This window comes from Marmota flaviventris, chromosome 7 (assembly GCF_047511675.1).
Source record: "Marmota flaviventris isolate mMarFla1 chromosome 7, mMarFla1.hap1, whole genome shotgun sequence".
NCBI classification, from domain to species: Eukaryota; Metazoa; Chordata; class Mammalia; order Rodentia; family Sciuridae; genus Marmota; species Marmota flaviventris.
The window spans coordinates 142229718-142254144 of NC_092504.1; the positions used below are offsets into that span (position 1 = coordinate 142229718).

Sequence of the window (24427 nt, forward strand, 5' to 3'; positions counted from 1 at the left end):
TCTATATAAATAAGAAAATAATTGATGGCGAAAACTGTCTTAATATAGCAATAAGTAATATGCATCCACTGGTAATTCAGCTGTTGAAAATCTCCAGATCTGCCAGATCTGTATGAAGATACATATTTCCAATAATATTTTTCTTTAATAACTTATCAACCCCTGTGAAGTAGTCCTGCTATACTAATCAGCCGTGTTCTGCAAAAAAATCACTATAAAACAGTCCAGAGGAAAATATTAACATTTCAAGCCTTAGAGCCACAGGAAAAATTTTTAATTCAATTTCGATTTAATACAATTTTTTGGAGAGTAGTAAAATAGGCATATTAATGAAAGATAGTCAAGGAAAAACATTGTTTCCTTAGGAGAAAATCACGTAGAACAGCTGTGCAGGGGTGGCCAAGAGCCAGGAGCCCACGCCCACCCGTGGTTTGAGGAGTGGGGCCCACAGAGGCCAGATGCTGGGAGCTGGACGGAGCAGAGCACAGCGACTCTGCTTTGTTCCTGCCATCTACAAACTAGTAACTTCGCCTAAACGCATCCAGCAGATCTCAGTAGAGGTCAGGTGCTCCCGGGCCAGAGGTCAGCAGATTCCTCACCAGGACACGGCAAGCAGCAGGGGTCAGCTCCCTGCTGCACGTCCCAGGGAGCGGGGACTGGCCCAGAGGCAGGCCTGCAGGGGAGCAGCGGGGGGTGTGTGGGTCCAGCCACTTCAGAGCAAGCGGTGAGCACCCCACCTGGCCCCCGAGGACCATGGCTCCCAGATGCTGTGCCGTTAACAGGTTCCCGCGTGGAGCCCAAGCTGCAGCGAGGAGCCAGGGTCACAGCCAGGCCAGCTCCAGGCCCCCCAGCTGAAGGAACTTGGCTGTGTTACCCCGGGTGACTCTCTTCAGACGAGGCCTGTCAGAGAACGGTGGTCCAGACCCTCGTCCCCGTCGTCATGGAGAGTAAGATGTAGGCAAGTGGACGCGACAGCCTGGCCCTCGTGGTCCAGGGAGGGGCCCCTCAGCGGCCACCTACCCAGGAGTGGGCTGTCCCGCAGACCAGGGCTCTGTGCTGCGTTGAGCCTGTCCAGGGCAAGCTCCGGAGCCACTGTGCTGGACAGGCTTTTCAGCTGGACCCCACAGGACCAGACCAAAGACCAGAATGAAGTCGCTCCCACCCGGTCCCCCATCCGGCTGAGATCCAGCCACTAGGCGCCGTGACGTCAGGAGAGAAAGGGGATGGCCACATTTCCCAAACGCCAGTTCCGCTGGGAGACACTGCGAGTGCCCAGGGCCACCCGGCCTGGACAGCCTGCTTTCCCTGGCTCTGCCTCCTGCTCTGCGTGTGGGAAAGGACGCTGAGCGCTGTTCTGTGTCCTGCTTTCTTCAGCCCTCCCTGTCGTAAGGCCAAGTCGTCCGCCTGGTGCCCCCGACGCCAGCTCAGTTGTGGAAGGGAGTGCTGCCCAGGTGCGGAGTCACACACAGGCACACCCAGGAGCCAGCTAAGATCCTTAAATGAAAGCCTCAGGACCCTAGCCGCGCTCTCCCTGGAGAATGACTAAGGACCAGGCTGAGCCCACAAGCTCCTGGGAAGAAGGTCTGTGAGCCGGGCCTTCTGGATCACAGCGGGACACACCTCCGTACACAGTGTGGTGGCTTACAACACCTGAATGTTTAAAAGACAGCAGGCTTAAAAGAAAGGAAAAACAGGAAGACTGTGAATCTGATTTTAAACTTCATGTTCCTCATTCTTATATTTCTGCCACGGTTCCCTCATTCACCCCTTTTAGCATTTCACCCTGTCCTGCATTCACCAGGTTAGAGAGGCATTTAAAGAATGCAAGCTTTGGGGCTGGGGCTGGGGCTTAGTGGTAGGACACGTGCCTGGTATGTGTGAGGCACTGGGTTCGATTCTCAGCTCCACGTATTAAAAAAAATGAAGATCTATCAGCAACCAAGAAATATTAAAAAAAAAAAAAGAAAAAAGAATGCAGCTTTGACGCTCCCAGGAAGCTGGGTCAGTGTTAGCACTTTAGTGTCAGTAGATAATAACCAAACCTGTGACACGTCACCCCACAGGACCTCAGCAGCCACCAGGGGACCCGCTCCTTCCACACACAACACGGCTCACCACTGAGCTCAGGGGACGAACAAAGACTACAGACCCTTGGCAGCCAGAACGCAAGCACTCTGTGACCCAGTGAGCCACTGAGGAAGAATGCCTAAGCCCAGGTCTCCGGCCTGTCCCCCTGGTGGCCTTCCCTCGGCCACTGCTCCTTGACCCTATATATGCACGGGGTGTTCAGCAGAGCAGACCCTTCATCGAGTGCTTTTTTTTCTAAATTAGTTCCTCCCCGTGGACAAGAAAATCAATCCAGCTTTGTACTTGCCAGGAACTGCTGTGTCCGGACCTCTGTCTCGTCACTCATCTCTGAGTCCCTGGCAAAGGTCATTAGGTCCATCACAAGGGATCCATGAACCACCAGGGGTAAAGGGGACCGGCCACCTGTCTGGCGAGGCTGTGCTGCTGTGGGCAGGCCCCCAGGACTGGCTCCGGACGCTCCAACAGAGTGGCTCCTGCAGCTGGAGGGCCCGCGCCACCACCAGCACCAGCACCCAGGGACCCCCCGGGACCTGCCCCCACCAGAGGTCAGGCCCTCAGAAGATTCTTCAAAAACAGAGTGGCTCCCTGGCCAGCGCCCAGCTGAGACGCCCACGGAGCCAAGTAGGTGGAGCGGTGCTGCCTTTGGTCTCACGTGTGCCTTGATGAGTGTCATTTCCAAAGGATGAATGGACACCCTCTGCCCTTGGGGGGTGCCACCAGGGTTAGGTCCACCTGGGCACCACAGGGTGGGCGACTCGGACTCCTAGCCCCTCTCATTGTCCACAGACAGGTGGCCCGGGTTCTACCTCACGAGGGCCAGCTGCTGGAGCGAGAAGTGCAACCTGCCCTGGCCGCCGCCTCCCGGACCCCTCAGGCAGGAGGACACCCGAAGACACCCGGACACCAGTGGGCCCCTGCGCCCCACCCGGATCCCACCTCAGGGACTTCTCCTTGGACACGTGCCCCGCCCTGCTCTCCTCTGCTCTCTCTCCCACCCTCTGGGGCAGAGATGCTTCCCAATAAGCTCCTCATCCATTCGCGTGTCCCACGGATCTTGGAATAAATTGGGTGCTCCGTGGGGATCAGCTGTTGTGTTCCTTGGCCGCCTCCTGGCAACAGTGGGAGAGTGGGTGGTGGTGTCACAGTGGGGAAGGTGTAAGGGAGCAGTGACAGGGAGCCCTCCGGAGGTCCCCAAGGGCAACACGTGACCCAGAGTGGTCCCAGGGGAGGAGGCTGGGTGGGGGGCAGAAAGGCAGACCTTGTGCCTGGCCTGACACTAATGGTGCCCGGTCACCACTTTCAGAAGGGAACCCTGGACAGAGGAGCCACAAGCCCAAGCCCACCCTGGGGGCACACCCAGAGTGGCACGAGGAGGCACCGTGTCGCAGGCCCCAGGGGCAGTCAGGATAGAGCTGTGGGTGCCTCCCCCAGAGTGGCTTGGGGGCTGCCGCTTGGTCCCTCCTCTGAATGTCCCTGCCAGGGGCTGGCTCTTGCCCTGGTGAAGCTTTATCCTCTCTAGGCCTTCGGCTGCACGGGACCGTCCCTGTGAGCATCCTGACCCAGGGACGGGCCCTTCAGCCTGCCACCCTGAGCTCCCCAGGGCTGCTGAGCAGGGAGCAGGACCACCTATGGGTGGGGGAGCTGGGGCGCAGGTGTGGGCAGGGGACGGTGTGTGGTGTGTGAAATGACACATGTTCCTCTGCAATTACTGTATATTTCTGACAAATTTGATGAGTATAGATTGTGAATCTGCATAATTGAACCCTCAAAAATCTATTGTTTTGCCAGGTGTGGTGGTGCATTCTTTTGATCCCAGTAACTCAGGAGGCTGAGGAGAGAATCAAAAGTTCAAAGCCAGCCTCGGCAACTTAGCAAGGCCCTCAGCAACTTAATGAGACTCTCTCAAAATAAAAAATAGAAAGGGCTGGGGATGTGGCTCAATGATTAAGTACTCCTAGCTTTAATCTCCAGTACCAAAAAAAAAATGGGAAAAAAAACTATTATATTTACTGTATTTATAGAATTCATTTCCTTGTTAAGACCCCTCAAATAGGAAGTTATTGTATATTCAAAACTAATTTTACAGTATTAAATGCATAGTTTCAGAGATTTTATATATCCTCTATTTCACTACTGTGTATCCACGCAAGTTAATGTTGAGATATCTCGCTCAGGGTACCATGATCTGTAGCACTATGTAGAAAACAATGTACAACTTTCTAGTAGACAGATTAGCCACATTGTTTCATAAAAATGCTAACATCAAGGTTGTTTGGTGACTGAAAGGTAAAACTACAATCAACCTCAGTATAAGTGATTTTTCTTAAATAAGGAATTTTGTAAACACTTAAGAAATCACAGACCCTCCCTAATATTTATTCTGGGCTTCTGTTACTCATAGCAACAAAATTGATCCTGCTATGAAATGGTAAGTAAGCAGTCTGTTGTATATTGAAGAACCGCTCAACTCCAACCTACAAATACAGGCCCGGGCAGTTAAATATAGTCACCATTTGAACTTTCACATTTCCTAGCTTTTAAAGGCAAGAAGAGAGCCACAAGACGCATTTTCACAATGCTGTTCTTAACCTGATTGCATTGGGTCCATAAACACGTGAAGCTGTGTGGACAAAGGGCACAGCTGTCCTCCTGTCCTTAGCTGGCAGGGTTCCACCTCACTCTCTGAGAAGGAACTAAAATGTCTTAAAATCCCTGCAGGAGGCCCACTGGGATAAAATGCAGAGCCCCAGGGACATGTTGGGCACAGCTGACTGGAAAGGGCCCAGGATCGAGAGTGGGACGGATGACACCTTGGGCACGGCAACCCCAGCTTCTCCAGACCATGAGACCCGCCTGCATCCCACCAGGCACCATCAGAAAGCACCTCTCAGCCTGAGGACTGCCAGCCCACCCAGACCCAGGTGAACGGGACAGAACCCAAACTGCCGCTGAGAAGGCAAGGTGGCCAGCCACCAGGCTGACAGAAGACTAGACGTGCACTCGTGACCTTGGCAGGAACAGGTCCCCTGACGGGACCCCAAATGCACCTCAGAGTCAGCAACAGTCCTGGATCCTGCCCTTCCTTACAGGAGACTCACAAATCCTGAATTTTCAATTAAGCAACCGCTGTGGCTTTGTCCCTGCACAGAGTTTGTGATAAAACTTGTCAGCATTGCCAAACTGACGCTCACCGCATCAGCTTGGCAGAAGCCACCGCCTCAAGAAGAGTCAGCAACCCAGGGAGAGAGGCACATGGGGACTACAGAAACACCAAGGCCTCTGACAGCTCTTAGCCAAGGAAGAAACCAGAAAGCCCTGCGCTTCTAGGGGCAGGGTCAGCTCCAGGAAGTTCAGTTTCTGTTTACCAAGAAAAAGGTCAGAAGTCTCAGAATTCTAACCTGTCACAAATTCTGTAAGAATAAGACAACAAATTGGCAAATTATATCGTTATACACAATCATGTAACAACAAACCCCACTGCTGTGTGCAAAACTTAATGCACCAACTAAAAAAAAGCAAAAAAGAAAAAAACAGAACGAAACAACAGTTCAGTTTTCAGGCCTACTGTCCGTCAAGTCTGTCTCGTCTCAGAAGTAACTCATTTTAAAGATGCACTAAGAGAGAGCAGCTTGTTTGTATCACTTTTGACAACTTGGGGGCTTTTCATGACTATAGATGTACCAGGATTCCTGCCGTGTGGAGATGAACAGTGCCTCCAATGACATCTTACAGGGCCACTAAGATCACAGGTCACTGGGTCTTCTAACCTCTACGCCTTTGTTAGGGTTTGGATCTTTGATGTCCCCACAAAAACTCATGATTTGAAAGCACAGTACCCAACACAACAATGTTCAAAGGTGGCACAATTAGATTGTGGGGGCTGTAATCTCAGTGGATCAATCCATTTGATGGATTAATCCATTTGATGGATTAATAATTTGGACAACTGGTGGCAACTGTAAGCAAGTGGGGTGTGGCCTTGGACTATATCTGTCCCTGACCCCCGCCTCTCCCTCTCCCTCTCCTTCCCCACCCGCCCCCACCCCATGCTCCCTGGCTATGGTGAACGGAGGATCTGGCCTGCACCATGCTTCCCTCGGGTCCAGAGCTCTGGAGCTGGACAACCATGGACTGAGACTCTGAAACTGTGTCCAAAATAAACGTTTCCTCCTCGAAGTTGCTCTTGCCTGGTATTTTGGTCACAGCGATGGAAAGCTGACTCACACAATCTGTAAGACCACAGGGTAGTAAGGAATCTCAAGGCCATCCCTGTGCTGATTAGACAGACACAGAGAAGGCTGGAGCTCTAAGACCCCGCGACTAGCGCGTCCATGGCTGGTTACCACAGAAGCAGACGCCTCATTGCCTTTCTGTCCTCTTACCCTCGACTGTCTGAAAGCAGCCACACCACACTGCTGCAGATGCCATGGCCATCCGTCACATCCTGAGGCCAGGCAGGCGGGAGCTGTAAACCCCTCTTCCTGACTCTACTGCACCATCAATGTCACCCAAAATTATCCTGGTTCACTGTTCTGGAAACATTTAGAATGCTAGTTTGGTAGATTACCAAGCTGACAACAGTTTGGTAGGAAAAAAGCCCCATCAGCACAGGCCTCCCCGGCAGCCCCAAGCCTAACCCAATCTTAATTCCCACGTGCTGTGTTTCTGGGTTACTTCACTCACTTAGAACTTCAGGCTTTCCATCTGTGAAATAAAGAGGACACGAGTCCTCTATTTAATAGGGTAAGTGTGAAGATGAAATGATAGAATGCATGTAGGACTCCTAACAGATTTAGTAAATGCCAAGGCCAGTGGATGAGCAGCCGCATGCGCCCCAGGCGCCACCTGCAAAGCCAGGCATTACTCACAGAAGCCAGGAGCCTCCCGTCCTCCTTCATGGCCAGGTATCGGTTTGCACACAATCCCTTGATGGACACAACCCCTCGGTCTTCGGCTTGAAGCTGGAGCTTGACTGTAAATAAAGGGGAAATTACTCTTGTGGCACCAGAGAGAGAAGAGCCGTAGCACAACACAAACAGGACCATGGTGCCTGCCACCCACCAGCCCCCTGAAGGGCAGCGCCACTGGATCAGGGTGGGTGGGGGCCACTGTGCTAGAGCAGGAGCTTCAGAGCCCCACACATTGCTCACAGCTCCCTGCCCACTTGGTACCACCAGTGAGCAGAGGGGGACAGATTGGGGACTTGTTCTTTTACTACAGATCAGTTCCATCTGGCCTGTTAGCCCCTTCACATTTTGTAAGTGAACATATTTTCAGAGTGCATGGAAATGTCGGTGTACCATTTGTGCCAACGTCTGTGCTGCTGCCTTCGCTGATACCCTGTAAGAGTCATTTCTAAGCAATTCTTCACAAGTAGAGACTGTCCAGCTGCTCCCTGCAGGCTTCAGGCGCACCTCCTTGACATCTGTACATCTCATCTCCAGCCTCCCCTCAAAAAAATACTAGTGCATTTATCTTTCCTTATGGAAGGAGTGGATAAATACCTTTTTAAAGTAGAAAAATACGTGAATACTTCATTGGATTATGCAGTGTGATGAAAGATTTCCAGAGTAAAAGCCCCTAAGGAGGATGACCTGTTACACTATATTATTAATATTAAGAGGGTTGTGTGGAAAACCCAAATGTTATTTGATTACAATGATAATGCAAAATGAACCAATAATTATCTAATTGAAATTTAAACAATGTTAAACATTTCTAGTTTGATATTCAAAGGCAGCATTTGCCTGCCTATAACAAAATTCCCCAGAATGTATTATGGCTAATAGATTTTACACAAAAAACATATTTTCAGGTCAAATAAATTTAGGAAATTCCTGGTGAAGCCAGTTAAGTCTTTATTGCCAAACTTTCCAGAATTCTGCTTAGCATAACCTGCTTTGTAAATCATCATGAGGATCAAGTATAGAATGTTTATCAAATTTATTTATTAAAAAAAAACAAGTTTTATCTTAAGTCGTCCTATGACCTATGAAGGAATTATTGAGCAATAAAAAAGTCAAAATTTTAGAAATCAATAAAATATTATCTGGATAACATTAGGAATGTGAAATTAACTTTTCTTAGTGTTTGTAAGTAGCTAGAGGAACTGACCAGGACATCACAACTTTTGAAAGATGCTGAAATAATTATTAAATGTATTAGATGTATCACAATAATCATGTTAAATTATTTTCCTATAGAAAACAATATAGGACCTGGGCTGTGGCTCAGTGGTAGAGCCCTTGCCTAGCATGTGCTAGGCCCTGGGTTTGATCCTCAGCACCACATAAATAAATAAAGGCATTGTGTCCATCTACGAAAGAAAGGAAGGAAGGAAGGAAGGAAGGGATAGCCATATACAGACAAAATGAGACAAGATACCTGCCATTAGCTTTTCTCTGGTGATAAAAAATATTTTTTTAGTAAAGCGGGTAGGGCCAAGCATGGTGGCACACACCTATAATCCAAGCAACTTGGGAGACTGAGGCAGGAGGATCAAAAGTTCAAAGCCAGCCTCAGCAACTTAGCAAGGCCCTAAGCAACTTAGTGAGACCCTGTCTCAAAACAAAAAATAAAAAGGGCTGGGGATGTGACTCATGGTTAAGCACCTCTGGGTTCAATACCTATTACCCAAAAAATAAAAAAATAAAGTGAATAGGAAAAATAAGACTGGATTGTTTCAATAGGTATTGGAAGCATGGATTCATTATTCTATATATTTTTATGAATGTTTGAGAAATTACAACAAAAAAGAAATCAAGCCCTGTGATTCCGTTGGTGACTCAATGTCTGCTTCTCCTCTGCTCAGTCCTCCTGGACTCCAGAGAGCACAGCATCTTACTCAGGCAAAATTCTTCCACCAAATCTTTATTCCCCCCTAGGCTGGCCTCCAACTTGCATTCTCCTGCCTCAGCTTCTGAGTCCCTGGGATTACAGACCGGCATCAAGCACACCCAGCATTGTTCTGCTGAATCTTAAAAGATGGTACAAAGCCAGGCACAGTGGTGCACACCTGTAATCCCGAAACACAGGAGGCTGAGGCAGGAGGATACAAGTTGGAGGCCAGGCTGGGCAATTTGGCCGGACCCTATCTCAAGGTCGGGATGTGGCTCCAGGGAAGAGCACCTCTAGGTTAATCACCAGTCACAAAAATAAAGGAAAGAAGAGGAAAGGGAGGGAGAGAAGGAAGTAAGAAGGGAGGGAGGGACGAAGGAAGGAAGGAAGGTGGGAGGGAGAGGAGGGAGAAAGGGAGGGAGAGAAGGAAGGAAGGAAGGAGGAGGGGAGGGAGGAAGGGTGGGAGGGAGGGGAGGGAGGAAGGGGGAACGGAGGCAGGGAGAGAAGAAAGGAAGGGAGGGAGGGAGGGAAGGAAGGAGAAAGAACACAAAGTAAAAAGAACGTAAAAGCTAAATCATCTGAAGGACTCTGAGTAAGGGTTGCACCCAGGTCCACAGGACCGGGGCCTGCTGGATTGACCCCAGGAACTCCGAGCGCACTGGCTCACCTCCTGAACTCCTCCACTGCACAGTGCTCGCTGCGCAGGCTGCACACCTGACCACTGTGCTTTCTCTCTGTTCCTTGTGGGTGACCTGCCTGTGCTCCAGCCTGCCACGCCTACTTGTGAGCCACTGTGGGTCCCATGCATGACTAGGGCATTCGTGTGCCCACATCGGCCCTGGCCCCACGGCCCTCTGCGGGCTTCTCGGGCACTTCTCACTAGGAGCCTGGCCGTCACAAAGCAACACACTAACCACAGATGTCTGAAAGCGTTTTCTTTGGCATGATTTGGGGATGGGGAGGTAGGGATCAAACCCAGAGACGCTTACCACTGAGTCACATCTCCAGCCAGCCCTTTTTAATTCTTTATTTTTTTTATTTTGAGAAAGGGTCTCACTAAGTTGCTGAGGCGGGTGTTGAACTTGCAGTCCTCCTGCCTCAGCCTCCAGAGTTGCTGGGTTACAGGTGTGCACCATCACATCCAGCTGACATATAATTTTTAAAATATAAGATTTAAAGATAACCAGAGTCTCTAACAAGAAGTTGAATAAGTCACAAAACCATAGATTTTCTTTTAAAACATACTAAATTCCACATACAAATGACATCTTTCCATAAAACAGGTGCACAGCCACCTTCATCTCGGACAGGAGGGGAGCAGGAGAGACCAGCAGGACTTCAACAAACTGAGCAGCTGCTGAGGGGAGGGGTCCTAACCTGAGGAGCCCTGATCCAAGGGCAGATCCGTGCTCACCAGTCAGTCCTGGGCATGGAGCTGGCCCCAGGTGCAGGTGCCACACAGCAAAGGTGGCCCAGAACACGAGGTCCTGCAGGACCCCAGCTTGGCTGATGAAAGCAGCACGGAACAGGACAAGAGCAGAAAGACCCCCGAGAACCTGGGTCTTCACCAAGCACAGAGTCACAGAGCAGCAGGACAGAGACCTTCCAAGAGGCGGATGGAGTTCAGCAAGGTCAACTCCCCATCGGCCCCACCCACTGGCAGCTGGGCTACTGGCAAACTAGGATGCTTGGGAACTCCTGACCAGCCCAGAAAGGCAGGAGGGGAGGAACAGAAAGACAAATAGCAGGTGGGATCACTAAAAAACAGCCCCAAGACAGCGGATTTGAGCCCAGCCATGTGATTACACTGAGTATGACACTCCACATACCACTGACAAGCAAGAACTATCTGTAAGATTTTTTAAAAACGCAACTATGTCGTTTATAAGAAAAGCACTTCAAGTTCTAAGATACAGGAAAGCTGCATGTACCCACGTGAGGCAGAGATATGAAGTGTACCCCTGAGTACCAGAGAGCGAAGAGGGCCATGTTGACATCTGACCTCCAGGATAAACAGGGCGGCTCTGTGACAAGAGGTTCAGACGCACTAGGAGGAGCAGTCACCTTGAATGCACAGCACCTAGTACAGAACTCCAAACCACCTGCAGCAAAAACTGACCAAAGAGAAGAAATAAACCAGGAATAGAGAGAGGAAAAGCATGGTCCATCAACTGGACCCAGTGGCCTTTCTTTTGCATGCCTAAGACTTCACCTAAGACACCGTTCTCCTGTTAACGTCATACTGCTTTGCAAACTGGTAAACAGTGAACCCTTCCAACATGGAAAGCCACTCCATGCCCACCTGCCCCCTGGGCTTGACCGGTTCAAGTCTGTTGAGGTCTTCCCCTCAAGTCAACAGTTGCTAAATAATGCTGAGGACCCTTGCCCTCAGCTGTCGGTCTTTCTGGTTTAATCTGTAACATCCTACCTGAGATATGGTGTGCACACCGCACTACTTGCCCTCTGAAGCATGCATACGAGTCTATGGCTTTGAGTACATTCACAGACCTGTGCAACCATAAATCACAAAACATTTTCATCACCCACACCCTTTAGCAGTGACCCTCCATGTCCCCAACACCACCACAGCCAACCTTAGGTAACCACTAATCTACTTCCTGTCTTTGCAGATTTGCCTGTTCTGGGTATCCCATATAAGTGGAATTTTCAAAGCACAGTCTTGTGACTGACTTCTTTTACACAAAAGGCTTTCAAGGGTCCTGTGTGCTGTCCCACACACCTGTACTTCATTCCTTTATATTGCCAACTAACAGCCCATTGCATAGACAAACCACATGGGTTTCTCCATTCATCAGCTTATGGATATATGGACTTTGGGTCCACTTTTTGGTTACATAATGCTGCCGTGAACATTTGCGTAAGAGATTCTGGGTACAATGTTGTCACTTCTTCGGGTACATATGGAGGAGGAGAATCACGAGGATGTATGATGACTCATGTTGAATCCTTTGAGGAACCCAGTTTTCTAAGGCAATGGCACCACTGACATGCCCATCAGCAGCAAGGGGAGACAGCTGCTCCACCTGCTGGCCAGCACCTGTGACAATCGGCTTTTGTCTTTTAACGAACCATCCGGGTTGGGTACAACTGTGTCCTTGCGGTTTTGGTCTGCATTTCCCTCTGGTCTCGCGAGCTCCCGGGCCAAGGCCAGGTCTTCTTTGGGGAAATGTCTGCTGGGACCCTTGGCCCCTTTCTCCGTTGGGTCCTCTCTGTACTCCTGAGCAGGCTCGGATGGCAGCACTCTTCCCTAAGCGCTGTCCTTCACCCTAGAGGGCACTCCCCTTGACCCTCCTGCCTACAGTTTCCACCCACTCAGTCCATTTAAACTAGGATGAATGTTTAGGTCACAGCTCTCTCAGTCCAATCATCTCACCTCTGAAGATTCCTGCATTAACAGGAGCTTTGGGGACACCTCACATCAAACCATAACGGTGCCATGTCACATGTGAAGTTGACCTTCAGGAGAGCACAGTGTAGGCCTTGGAGACAGAGATCTCTAACACTCTGTAATTCTAAGATCACTTTAAAATAAAAAAAATTAAGTCAAGATAAAACACAGATCAACTATTGGAAATGATTCACGAATGTGCTTAAGAATATGTGAAAACTAACTGAACTGGGCGCTATGGTGCACACTGTAATCCCAGCAATTTGGGAGGCTGAGACAGGAGGGTTGTAACTTCAAAGCCAGCCTCAGCAACTGAGTAAATAAAACAGACAGGGAGGTGCCGCAGTCTGGCTGGGCACAAAATCACGAGCCACTCAAGCAGGAACAAAGTTTATTTTTTGAAACTGTCGCCAATGTCCGGTACCGCCCGGGAAGATTTTTTCCACCCACGCGGCCTCCTCTCGGACCGCCGAGCCAGCTCCTCCCCCGGAACTCCCTCCTACTGTACTTCCCCAACCAATGGGAACTCTCCAGGAGTCCCGTAGCCAGCCTAGGTGAACAGCAGGAGTCCAATATCCATATGAATGCAAATCTTAACATAATCATATCATCTCAATGGCTAGCTGGTGTCACCTTTCAACCAAAAATGCCATGCATCATATACTTGGCTCTTAGCAGGGAGGGGAATGTAGCTCAGGTTAAAGCACCCCTGGGTTTAATCTCCAAAACCAGAAAGAATAAAGAAATAAAAACACTGGATTTCTTTATAGCTACAACAAACTATTGGAAATGGTATTTTTAAATGATTATAGAAATGATATTGTATATGATAACAAAATGTATCTAGGACTTTTATGAAAAAAATTGTAACACTTTTTGAACTCACTTTAAAATAACTCACAGGGGATCTACACGTTTACAAATGGGAAGATTCATTACAGTGAAGATATCACATCTCTCCCCAAATGAAAGAATCAGTACTTTTAATGACAGCATGGATTTGGGGCTCAGAACCATATTCAAAATCCAGCTTCACCAGGTAGTAGCTGAGCTAAACGTCTCTCCTATAGGATGTAAAATAATTGCTATTACCCATGGCTACAATGCAGATTATGTCTGTATGTGTGCGAGTAGACATGTATCCATGTAAAAATCTTCTAGTAAGCGTTCAAATTCTCTGGCTTCTACTGTACTTGCTTTGCTTTGAGGTTTAGGGAATTATGTATGTATTAGGAAATCTCATATTTGATCAAGGATGTGAGATCATCTAAGAAAAAGCAAGATGTCCTCCAAAATGTGGCTGAGACATCTTCTCGAAATGTGATTACATCTTACTGTAGTGAGGCCAGTTCTTTGCCTATAGAATCAATTTATAATTTTGCTATTCTCAAGGGAAATACTGCACAAAAGACACAGACTGACACAGTTTCTCATTTATCAAGCTCCATCTGGGCTTGTTATTCATTCATTCATCCCACGTTGGCCTCAGGTGCCTCTTGTGTGCTGGGAGCTACTCAGGAGCTGGGAATCTGCAAGAGCAAGGGACCCACAGCCTCTCCCAGCAGGACCTTGCACTCCAGCGACAACTGGGCAGCAAATAATGCTATTTCTCATGTAAGTAATTCTCAGCTTACTGCAGTCAGGGAGCCAGAAAGCCGCTGTCTGAAACCACTCTGGGGGTGGCTGTGCTGGCCCAGAGAGAGCAAGGCCTCTCTGCCAGGCGTCTCTGCCAGGCGTCCCCACCGCAGAACACGGCGCAGGGCTTTCAGTTCCTTACGGATCCAAAATGACTTATTTTATGAAAAGCAGAGATAAGGCTATGTTTGCTGCCCAACAGGATCATGTTTCCAGGCCAAAATATAACTAATCCAGTGCTACCATGTGTATCTTAATCCCATGTGTTGGCTCGGACCCCAGTGCACAACGTCCAGAGGGGGGCCCTCGGGAGGTGACGGGCCATGGGGGCTGGCTCTAAGTCACTTACGGATCAGAGCTTAATGGGCTCTGGGGCGGCGGCCACTGCAGGAGGTGGGGCCTAGTTAGAGGAAGTGGGCCCTGGCTGGGCTTTCTCACCACACACACTGTCCACCAGGGTGTCAGCCCTGGCCCAAGGCACATGGCCAAGCAAGCGCCGTCGGACACCACAAGCCAAAATAAACCTGTGCTCCGCTGAGTTGATTGTCTAGCTGTGACCGGCTCACTGCCACAGGAAGCACACCAGGCTTACTGGTCACCCGTCACTGAGACTCCAGTGTGCGAATCCTGCCATCCAATACCGTGCTGAGAATCAGGCACTGAAAACCCACTGCAGGGACGAACCCAGGAACAAGAGAAATGCATCTGCTGAAAAGCTTTAAAGTCTCCCTATGTTTATGTGGAGTACACACAGGAATAATCAGATAAATAGCACAGCTGTGACCCAACCAACAGAATAGGCCCACACAGCCACTCTCGGGGAAAGACTGGCTCACTGTTTTATTCCACATGTCAACCCAGAACCACAGAGCCACACATGCTGTTCCCTTCCCAGCTCGACTGGCCAAGTTCAGACAGACATCAGAGGTGTGTCAGGCAGCTGCCCAGCACTGTGACAAAACACCTGAGAAAACAACTTAGAGTTAGGAGGAAATTGTTTTTATTTACAATGAAATGAGGTTTCAGTCCGTGGTCACTTGACCCCATGGTGTTGCATCTGTGATGGGGCCAGACATCATAGCAGAGTGTGTGTACCACAAAGCTCCTCATATCACAGTGGCCCAGAAGCAAAAAGAGACAGGAAGGGGTGGTATCCCAACATCCTCTTCAAGGACACACCCCCACTGACCTGCCTCCTCCTGCCAGGCCCACCGCCTGCAGTTCCCACCGCTGCCTGGGGCTAGGGAGCCAGCCTCCAGCACACGGGCTCCTGGAGACAGTAAGAGCCGAGACATCACAGGACTCCAGGCAGGTCACTACACTCTGTGCAACTTTCAGTTTGCAAACAAGGTTAAAACTGGGCATAACAAACGAGGGAGGAAGGGAGGGAAGGAGGGAAGGAGGTAGAGAGGGAGGGAGATCCATGGACTGAGGCAGGAGGGATGGCAGGTGGCAGGACCCAGCTACTGAGGAAGGGAAGGCAGGAGGAGTCCAAGCTGGAGGCCAGCCTAGGCAACCCAGCAGGACCCTGTCTAAGACATACATCAATAACTAAAATAAAAGGGTCTGTGGATGTAGCCCAGTGGTCAAGCACTCTTATGTTCAATCCACACACACCCCAGTACCACACAGACACACAAAAAGCCATTCTTCATTACTACCTGGTTAGGACATGGGTTTATGAGACCATTAAATCTCAGTTTATTATGGGACTTAAGAACATCCATACCAAGATATTTTAAATAGTTCAATTAAAAACAAGTACAAGGGCTGGGGCTGGGGCTCAGAGGTAGAGCACTCGCCCAGCATGCATGAGGCCCTGGGTTCGATCCTCAGCACCACATAAAATAAAAAAATATATGTGTCCACCTATAAATATTTTAAAAAGTGCAATATAATATCTCAAACAGCTAATCTCATCCCATAATTACTTTATTTCTAAGACATGCCACTTGATTTATGCAATAAAGATTCCAAGACATACAGCTGATTTACACCAGAACAGGGCTGCTGTGGCCCACCGGGGGTCATAAAACCCACAAATACCAATTCCCTCCAATATCTCCTCTGGCCCTTCTCACCTCACGCCCTAGAACGCAGGTCAGAGCAGACAATACAGCGCAAGCAGCTGTGGACTGAGATGGCCTGACCCTGCCAACAGCAGGCTGCCTGGGTGAAATGACAATGGCCTTCCCCTCTGCAGCAGCAGCGGAGGTTGAGCATTCCAGAGGCGCCAGGTGCCCTGCAAGGTCACAGCAGAACAGCACACAGGAATGAACGGGCCTTCAAGGCTTCAGAGAGAGAAAGGCGCTTACTGTCCCAACAGTGGCATCTGCTCAACTGCTCCACGGCTCCCAGGGGCCACAAACCGACTACCCCAGTGTCGGGAGAGCCAGAAACGCTCTTCACGGGGTCCTTCCTGGCCTGCTGTGTGGAGGTACCAGATGCAGGCTGGAAAATCCCATCAGCCTTGGCAGGGGCCCCTCTGGCTAGAACAGCTGCAGTACTGATGTCTGGGTGCCCTGGATTCCAGGACCCGCGAGAGTCCTGGTGCCAGCGACGCTGAGTACTCCTACGTGCACAGCTGGCCCCTGCCTCTCAGACTCACCAGCCCTGTCGGCTAAATGCTCTTTTGTCCCCCAGAAACTAATAGTTGGATAAATGTTTGCAAATGGCTTCTAAAGACAAGTTGTCCATGAAATTATCAATGGAGAACAGACTGGTGGTGGCCAGAGGAGGGCTGGGGGGGTGAGCGCAGCTATGCAAGGACCTGGGGACTCCCCGTGATGACGGGGCTGCTGTCTCCGTGTCCCCATCTTGGCTGCGGCTGCACTCCAGATGTGCCAGGAGTTGCGGTGAGGGAGTGGGTGCATGGTGAGTGGAGTCTGTATTACTCACAATGGCATCTGGGTGAATCGACAACTGGCCAGGTTTATCAATTTAATTTTTTAAAAATCAGCCAACCTGCTCAACTCTTTACTTCTAGTTTAATAATTATTCTTTTAAATCTGTGGATTAAGATCTACCAAAAAATGGAAATTTCCTCAACTTTATAAAGAATATCTATGAAAAAACCTATAGTTAACACACACACACACAAAAAAAAGATCTACAAACTGAGGGCTGCGGGTATGATGCGGTGCTGGAGCGCTTACCCAGCAGGCTTGAGGGCCTGACTTCCAGCCCTCGCCTTGCCAAAAAAAAAAAAAAAAAAAATCTACAAAACCATTTGAGACCCGCAAGATCTTCATGGTGACCCCAGAAGAGTGTCCGGTGGCTTCAGATTTCTCCACATTTCCTACGCGGTCTTAGCCGTGCTACTCATGAGCAGTGTCTGGGAGCAGAGCGGGCAGCAGCAGGTCAGGAGAGCTGCCCCCATTTGGGAAGGCCACGGCAGGTGGGCCTTGGAGGAAGGCAGCATCCCGACATGGAGCAAGCCCTGGAAGCCCTCTTCCCGTGGACACTGCCAGAGGCCGAGGAAACAGCCACTGACTCCCTGATACAACCCATCTTGAGCACGCCCCATCGACCCCTCTTGTTTGTCTCTGAGTAGATAAAGCCCAACATGCAAGGATCACTGTGAAAATACTTGTACTAAAAGTGACTCAAAAGGAGTCAAAGGAGTGAAAGCTTCCCTAGCACAAAGGGAGCACCTCTGGATACTGACGCCAGAGTGGGATGCATGCGAGGTGCCCCGAGCAGTGGCTGCAGGACTCTGTGGGCGCTCACCACGCTCGGCACTGCAAGAAGGAGTACTCGAGCCCCTAGGGTCCCAGGGCCAAGGGACAGAAGCCAGACTCAAAGGCCACACACTGTGCACTCCAAGACTAACCAAAAATACAAGCCGCCTCAGAAAGCACTTTTGCCACAGATTCAACATGCCCAAGAGAAAGAGCAGCCCCTGATCCAGCCTTGCCCTGCAGGACGCTGGCTCTCGTGGGCTGGGGAGGAATGGTGAGGCGAGAATGCTGTGCATGGTGCTGTGGGGCAGACCCCAGTAGCTGCACAGAACGCACCACCCGACGAGCCCCAGAGTGACAGCCAGGCTCTGGGCCACAGCCATGTGCTCTGCTAGGTTCAGTGACTAAGGAAGGAGCCACTGCAGTGGGGGTCTGGGTCCAGGAGAAGCCATGCATGTGTGGGGACACAGGATACAAGGGAAGTCTCCACATCTTTCTTTTAATTTTGCTGTGAACCTAAAACTGCTCTTTTAAAAAAAAATCTTTTAAAATGAATTGAAAAGTGGGGAGGTAATGTATATGAGTAAAGCAGCTTGTGGTTGAAATTAAGAGCCATGAGGAAGACAGGCGATGGTGTCAAACTATAGAACACACACCCCAAACTAATGGGGCATTCACTACTCGATGCCAACCAGGATCTGTAAACTTTATAACACACACACACACACACACATGCACACGTCTATGACTGGTGTTTAGCTTGTGGGTCGCCAGTCAGAAATCCCTGGGTCAAAGGTCATTAACCTGGCCAGAGTACCCTGAAATCATAAGCAATTCAGAAGATCAACCAAAAATACAAGCCGCCTCAAGCAAGCACTTTTGCCACAGATCCCACATGCCCAAGAGAAAGAGAACCTCCTGATCCCAGCCTTTTCCTGGCAAATCTTTCTTCCTTTTTGAAATGCTTTTGGAGACTTGAGAGAGCCTGCGGTCTTACTCAAAGCTCAGTAAGTGCCCTGTGCAGATCATGCAACCCGCTTGGCTGGCCGCGCACCTCCCTGGGGGTGAGTGCCAATTAGCTGGGCTGTTTGTGTTCCTGGCACTTCTTTCTGGATTGAAGGGCTCACATTCATCCACAGAATCCGCACACTCCAGGCAGCTCCAGAACAGAAAACAGAGCCGCATGTGTGTGCCCAGGAAGGGGGAGCTGGGCGGGCACGGGGCGGGGCAGGAGGCTGCGAGTGTGCCAGTTATTCCGCGGCCTGTCCCCCAGTCATTCTGTCTGACTGGTAAAATCATTAGGAAAACACCTTTCAAAGCAGGCTGAAGACAAGAGAGTTTTATTTGACCCTCATGAAAATAGCCCGGGCAGCACGTCTCTCCATCAGTGACGAGCCTTCCTGCCGCCTCCCTGTGGAAAACCACGCCGCCCGCCAAGAGCTCAGCCCTCCGCCAGGGCTTCTGAGGCCCTCGCAGGGAAAGTTCCTCCACACCCTCTGCATGACATATGCTGGCCCGACGGGAGGAAGCTGGAAACAGCGGCTTCCCAGCAAGAAACAGGCCCCATGGCTGCACCCAGAATCAAAAGAATGAGCAGGAGGGGAGCAGAGGCGGCCTCCCCCAGAGGTGGGGCTGCCGGGAAGGGGGAGCTAATGACCTGGCCACTCAGACCTCTCAGATGGGCACTGGCGGGGCAGGGCCATGCTCAGCAGGAGAGTGCTTGTCTACAGGAGCAAGGCCGGGTCCCATCCCCAGTAGGGGTGACAAACCCAGTATGACAAGGACTTACCAAGTGCGGGGCACACCAAATCCCGCCTGTGTCACAGGCCCCACGCACAGCAGGGCCTGTGACAGTGGCTGCTGCTAGCCAGCCTTCCCACTGGTAAGTGGGGGAACTAGTGTCCAAACAAACAAAGGCATTGACCCGAGACCACAGAAGTGGCCAGACACAGCTGAGACATGACCCGGGTCTTCTGGGAACCTGCACAGATGGGAGAGGACACTGTAAGAAAGAGTGCGCTGGGGACACACATGACGAAAGGAGGGCCCGAGGCTGGGGCCACAAAGAACAGCCCCTTCAGTATGATTCTGCATTTTCTCTAATTTCCAGAATGGCTGTTCAGACAGGTGTGGCGCCTGCCTATAATTCCAGTTTACTCAGGAGGCTAAGGCAGGAGGATTGCGAATTCAAGGCCAGCCTAGGCAGCTTAGTGAGACCCTGTCTCAAAATAAGAAATAAAGACACTGGGGATGTGGCTCAGGGATGCAGCAGCTGCCTCTCCTGCACGAGGTCCAGGTTTGATCTCCAGTACTGAGGTGGGACATGTGTGTCCAGTGCGTCCCGTAAGGGATCAGCTCCAGCCCTGTCTAGACGCCAGCTCCTGCGTGCCGTCCGACCTCGGTCCTTCAGTTCTGCGGCAGCCTACTTCCGAGAGCCACTCGTGGCTGACCGCCTAGCCTCCTCCAGTGCTTTTCCACTGCAGGGTGAGAGGGCTGCTGAACGCGCTCTGATCAACTCCAGTGGCAGCTCTGACACAAGGCACCCTTGGCTGGATCACACTCTACTCATTGGCCACGTCTGCTTCTGAGGACATTATCAGCCCTTCCCAAAACTGATTCTTTGACTCACTGGCAGAATTTGAATCAAGAATCTGTAGAGCTTGGCCCTGAGAAATCCTCTAGTCTCGAGTTTTCCGCTAACATCAAGGAAGCTGGAGTCCGATCAGCAGTCCTGACCCTTGTTCTGGCTGGGAGCGGAGCCTCGCTGCCTCTCTGCAGCACTTGGCTCCAGCCACCTCACCGGCCCTGCCTCAGCAGGTCGAAACTCGGCTGAACCTGTGCCCTGACCTCATCAGCAAGACAGAACACAACACGAGCTGGCAATGCTGAGGGGGCAGAGCCACAGGCTGTGGGGATGGAAATCGGGATGGGAAATAGTATGGAGGCTCCTCGAATCCACGGAAGTAGAACCCCACATGGTCAGCAATCACATTACTGGGTACGTGTCCCCAGGAAACCAGGTGAACACGTCAGAGAGATCCCCGCATTCCTACATCCACCACAGCACCATTCACAACAGCCAAGGTTTGGAGTCAACTTAGGTCGCTGATGGAGGGATGGAAAGAAAGTCCAGCCGGATGCGGAGGTGCACGCCTAGGGAGGCTGAGGCAGGAGTATTGCTAGTTCAAAGCCAACCTCAGCAGGCACTAAGCAACTCAGTGAGACCCTGTCTCTAAATAACATACAAAACAGGGCTGGGGATGTGGCTCAGTGTCGAGTGCCCTTGAGTTTAATCACCAGTACCAAAAAAAAAAAAAAAAAAAAAGAAAGTCTACTGTATACAGAGAAAGGAAATTAAAAAATAAAAAAGGAAAAAAATACTATCTCTGCAAAATGGATGAAACTGGAGGACATTGTGTCAGGGGAGTCAGTCAGGCACAGAAAGACAGTAGTGCATGTTCTCACACGTGAAAACTAAGAAGCTGGTCTCACAGAAGCAGGGAGCACAACAATGAGTCCCAGAGCCTGGGGAGTCGCTGGATGGAGCCCAGCAGGGTGGGAGGAAGAGCCCTCTTATTCTACAGCACAGGAGGTGACCACAACAATCAATCAATTCCAAAATATGAATGCTCCTAATACAGAGAAATGATCAGCATTTGAGGGGATAGATATACCAACCCAGATCTGACTGATCAGCATGCATTGTCTACTTGCACTGAAATGTCACGCTGTGCTCCGCAAATATGTGCCATTGTCTGTCAATTAAAAATTGTTCAATGTGTTTTAAAAAAGAACCATCAGGACTGGGGATGTAGCTGGGTGGAGAAGAGCGCTCACCCAACGCGCACTAGGCCCTTGATTCAATTCCCAGCACTACAAAAGTTAACAATTTTCAAGCAAAGAAAGTGTGTCCCAAAGAAAAGTGAAAGTTATGCTATGACCCAAGAATCGGCTGTGGACCAGGGGTGGGGGCTGGAGGAGGGCACCCAGGGCAAGAGGCTTCCCTTCCCAAAGGCAGCCCTCTTACACTGCCCTCTCACTCTTCATGATAAAAAGAGTCAAGGGCTACAAGGCTTTTCTTAGTGTCATAAACGGGTACACAGTAGTGAAGCAAAGGGCGTCTGGCCCAGGACTGACACTTCCATCCCAAAAGAGGAGCCTAAAACCACAGCTACCACCTGTGTTTCCTGCCCTGATCCATGAAGACCAGTCCTGCTGCTCCTCCACCCCTCCTCCTCAGACTTGGAGCAGGCAGGACCACGGTGGCCAGTCCCCGTGGTCTGAACGGAGCTGCTGTAGCGGCTGAAGCCACTGCCTGTTCTTGGTTTGCTTTGGGGTTTTCTCTCTCTTCTTTCCATCTTCTGCTTCCTACTTCCTTTCCCTGCCTGCTCCCCAACTTGATTTTTGTCTTCTGCTTCTTCCAAAAGGTGCCCCAGGCTACACAAGAGGAAAATAAAACGATCACCTCAATGGCGCGGGGCCAGGCGGGCGTTATTTTGGAGGAGTCTGGAGAGCACTTCCACCAAGTCCTTGTACTGGGGCTGACACCCAACCCAACGGGGGGGGGGGAGCGCTGCCCCGGCTAGACTGCTCTAAGACCCGAAACGCCCCACGACCCAGGAGTGTCCTGGGACCTCTTCTGCCTCCTGCCTCTGAGGTACTGGTGACTTGCACAGAAGGGAAGCTGCCTCAGGACCCAGCTCGTCTTCCACCTGGACAGCTGGGCCTCCGCCCCTGGAATCGGATCGACTACCCGTTCCAGCACCAACATCCCTCCCCTCCCTGCAGCACTCACCCCCAAGGCTGCTGATGCCACCGGCCACACAAGGCCAGAGAGAACCCCGCACAGGGGTGAGCCCTGGGAACAGGAAGCCCTGGGCTGGCCTTTCTCCCACCGCTCCTTCCCACTACCTGTGACACTCTGCCTCCCTCAGGCTGAGCATGGCGTCCTCTTACCCCTCCTTGTTGGCACCCCACCAGTTGGTCACCGTCACGCACCCAACCTCCAAGACCCCGCTTCCTCCAGCCCAGCAACCTGGCCTGCCACCTCCGTCGAGCGGCCACCCCTCCAGCCTCGCCGACTTGGCCGGTCCTGACCCTGTCACTCATCCACAGGTCCCGGGCTCACGTTCTCATCCGTCTACACTGCGGGTGCCACTCAGGTCTCCTGCTTTTCCCTGCAGGCCTTCCGATGCCACGATTCTGGGTCCACACACCGTCTGGCTTCCTGGTGCTGCTCAAGGTCCCCTGTAGATGTCTCTCAGGAAGTCACTATCAGCCGCAGGCTGATATCAGGATGTTTTTCCAAAGAGAAGATACAGAGCGTTTTAGCAGATTCCCAATCGTGGTCCTGTGCGCGCAGGAGGTTCAACAGTACTCCGGTCTCTACCCACCGTCCAGGGGCACCTTTCCAGGTTACAGCAACTACAGACTTCTCCAAGCATTGCTGAATGTACCCTGGGGGTAATGAAGGTGTTCAACCCTCTCTCCAACGTGAAATTCCCGGGGATGGGGTCCAGCAATGGCCTTATAGCAAACCCTCCTGGTGATTCCCTATGCACCCTAGAGCTGGACGACCACTGATCAAGGCCAATGTTATTACTATACGCACAAAAAGATCCTTTTCCCAGAAAGCAGAAGTGTAATTCTCATTTCATCCTCGAACCTAGGCAAGGGTAGATTAGCAGCACTCCAAGGAGAAGGACCTGCTCAGCGGTCAAGCGCTGATCAAGGTCCCAAAGATAACGACTTGGGGGTTACGCTAGGGCTGTGCACGTCTGTTCACTGTTGAATAAAAGGTCTGTCGCACTCTAGGAACAAAGTCCGGAATCTTTTTTCTCTCTTTTCGCTCGGGCTCTTTCAACGTTCATCAGGGGGGAAAGAAACCTGCGCGGGTGGGTACCGTGCCAGATGCCTCGCGTCTCACTGAGTCGGAATGTAACAGCAGGACGTGGGAAAGGTATTTTCCCAATGAAGAACACTTAATCCTGCCCTAGTCCCTCGGGTCTCGGACCCTGGGACCACCGCACGCACCCGAAAGGAGGCAGTCACTCGATGGGGACGCGGCCGGCTCCCCCAGCGCGGATCTGCTCTCCGCCTGCCTCCGGCATCACGACGCCACCAGGGACCCGCGAGGGGAGGGGCGCCCCCGGCTCGGCGCAGGGGGACCGTCCACTCGGGGAACCCGCAGCCCGGCAGCTCGGAAAGAAGCCACGCGTCCCAGGAGGCGGGAGAGGGAGGAGAGGGCGCGGGGCGCAGGCAGGGAGGGCGCCCGGGACGGGGACGGGGACGGGGACAGGGGCCGGGACGGGACGGTACTCACTGTGGGGGTCGCTCTTCTCCCGGACCCCGTCCACTCGGCCGTCGGGGTGGATGCGCAGGAAGAAGCCTCCGTTTTTGCAGTAGAGCCGCTTGGGGTCCTTGAAGTGGCCGGGCGGGAAGGCGCCGCCGCCGTCCTCGGGCAGTGCGGGCAGCGTGGTGATGCTGCCGGCTGCCATGGCCCCGCCGGGGTCCCTCCGGGCCGCCCGGGCCGCCGGAGCCGCCACGCCCCGGCCCCGGCCCCGGCCCCCGACCCGCTCGGCGCCCCGGCCGCGGCCCCCCAGCCTCCCGTCCGGCGGCGCGCGGCCGTGGGCCCCCAGCCTCGGGCCGCCGCCGCGAACGCCGCCCCGCAGCCGCCGTGGGCCCCAGTGCGCCGCGCGCCCGCCGCGCCCGCCCCCTGGCTCGGCTCGGGGCGGCTCCGGGCGCGCGCGGACACGCAGGCGCGCGACCTGCCCGGCCC

General features: G+C 51.7%; 1 protein-coding gene and 1 long non-coding RNA gene across 3 annotated transcripts; one reads left to right on the plus strand and one right to left on the minus strand.

Annotated features, from left to right (window-relative positions):
• Positions 1-24222, minus strand: LOC139706455 (fibroblast growth factor 2-like). 2 transcript variants are annotated; one of them, XM_071614727.1, is made up of 3 exons: positions 23972-24222; positions 6957-7060; positions 1-1650 (listed from the first exon to the last, which is right to left on the minus strand). In XM_071614727.1, exons 1-3 carry the CDS (start codon positions 24144-24146, stop codon positions 1642-1644), a joined length of 288 nt encoding a protein of 95 aa, XP_071470828.1. In that variant the 5' UTR covers positions 24147-24222; the 3' UTR covers positions 1-1641. The 2 variants fall into 2 exon arrangements, with proteins under 2 accessions (XP_071470828.1, XP_071470827.1); XM_071614726.1 differs by having other exon boundaries at positions 1-1673.
• LOC139706456 (uncharacterized) lies at positions 2485-3170 on the plus strand. The gene is made up of 2 exons (XR_011708047.1): positions 2485-2709; positions 2875-3170. It is a non-coding gene; the product is annotated as an uncharacterized lncRNA (long non-coding RNA).
• Positions 24223-24427: the final 205 nt, after the last annotated feature.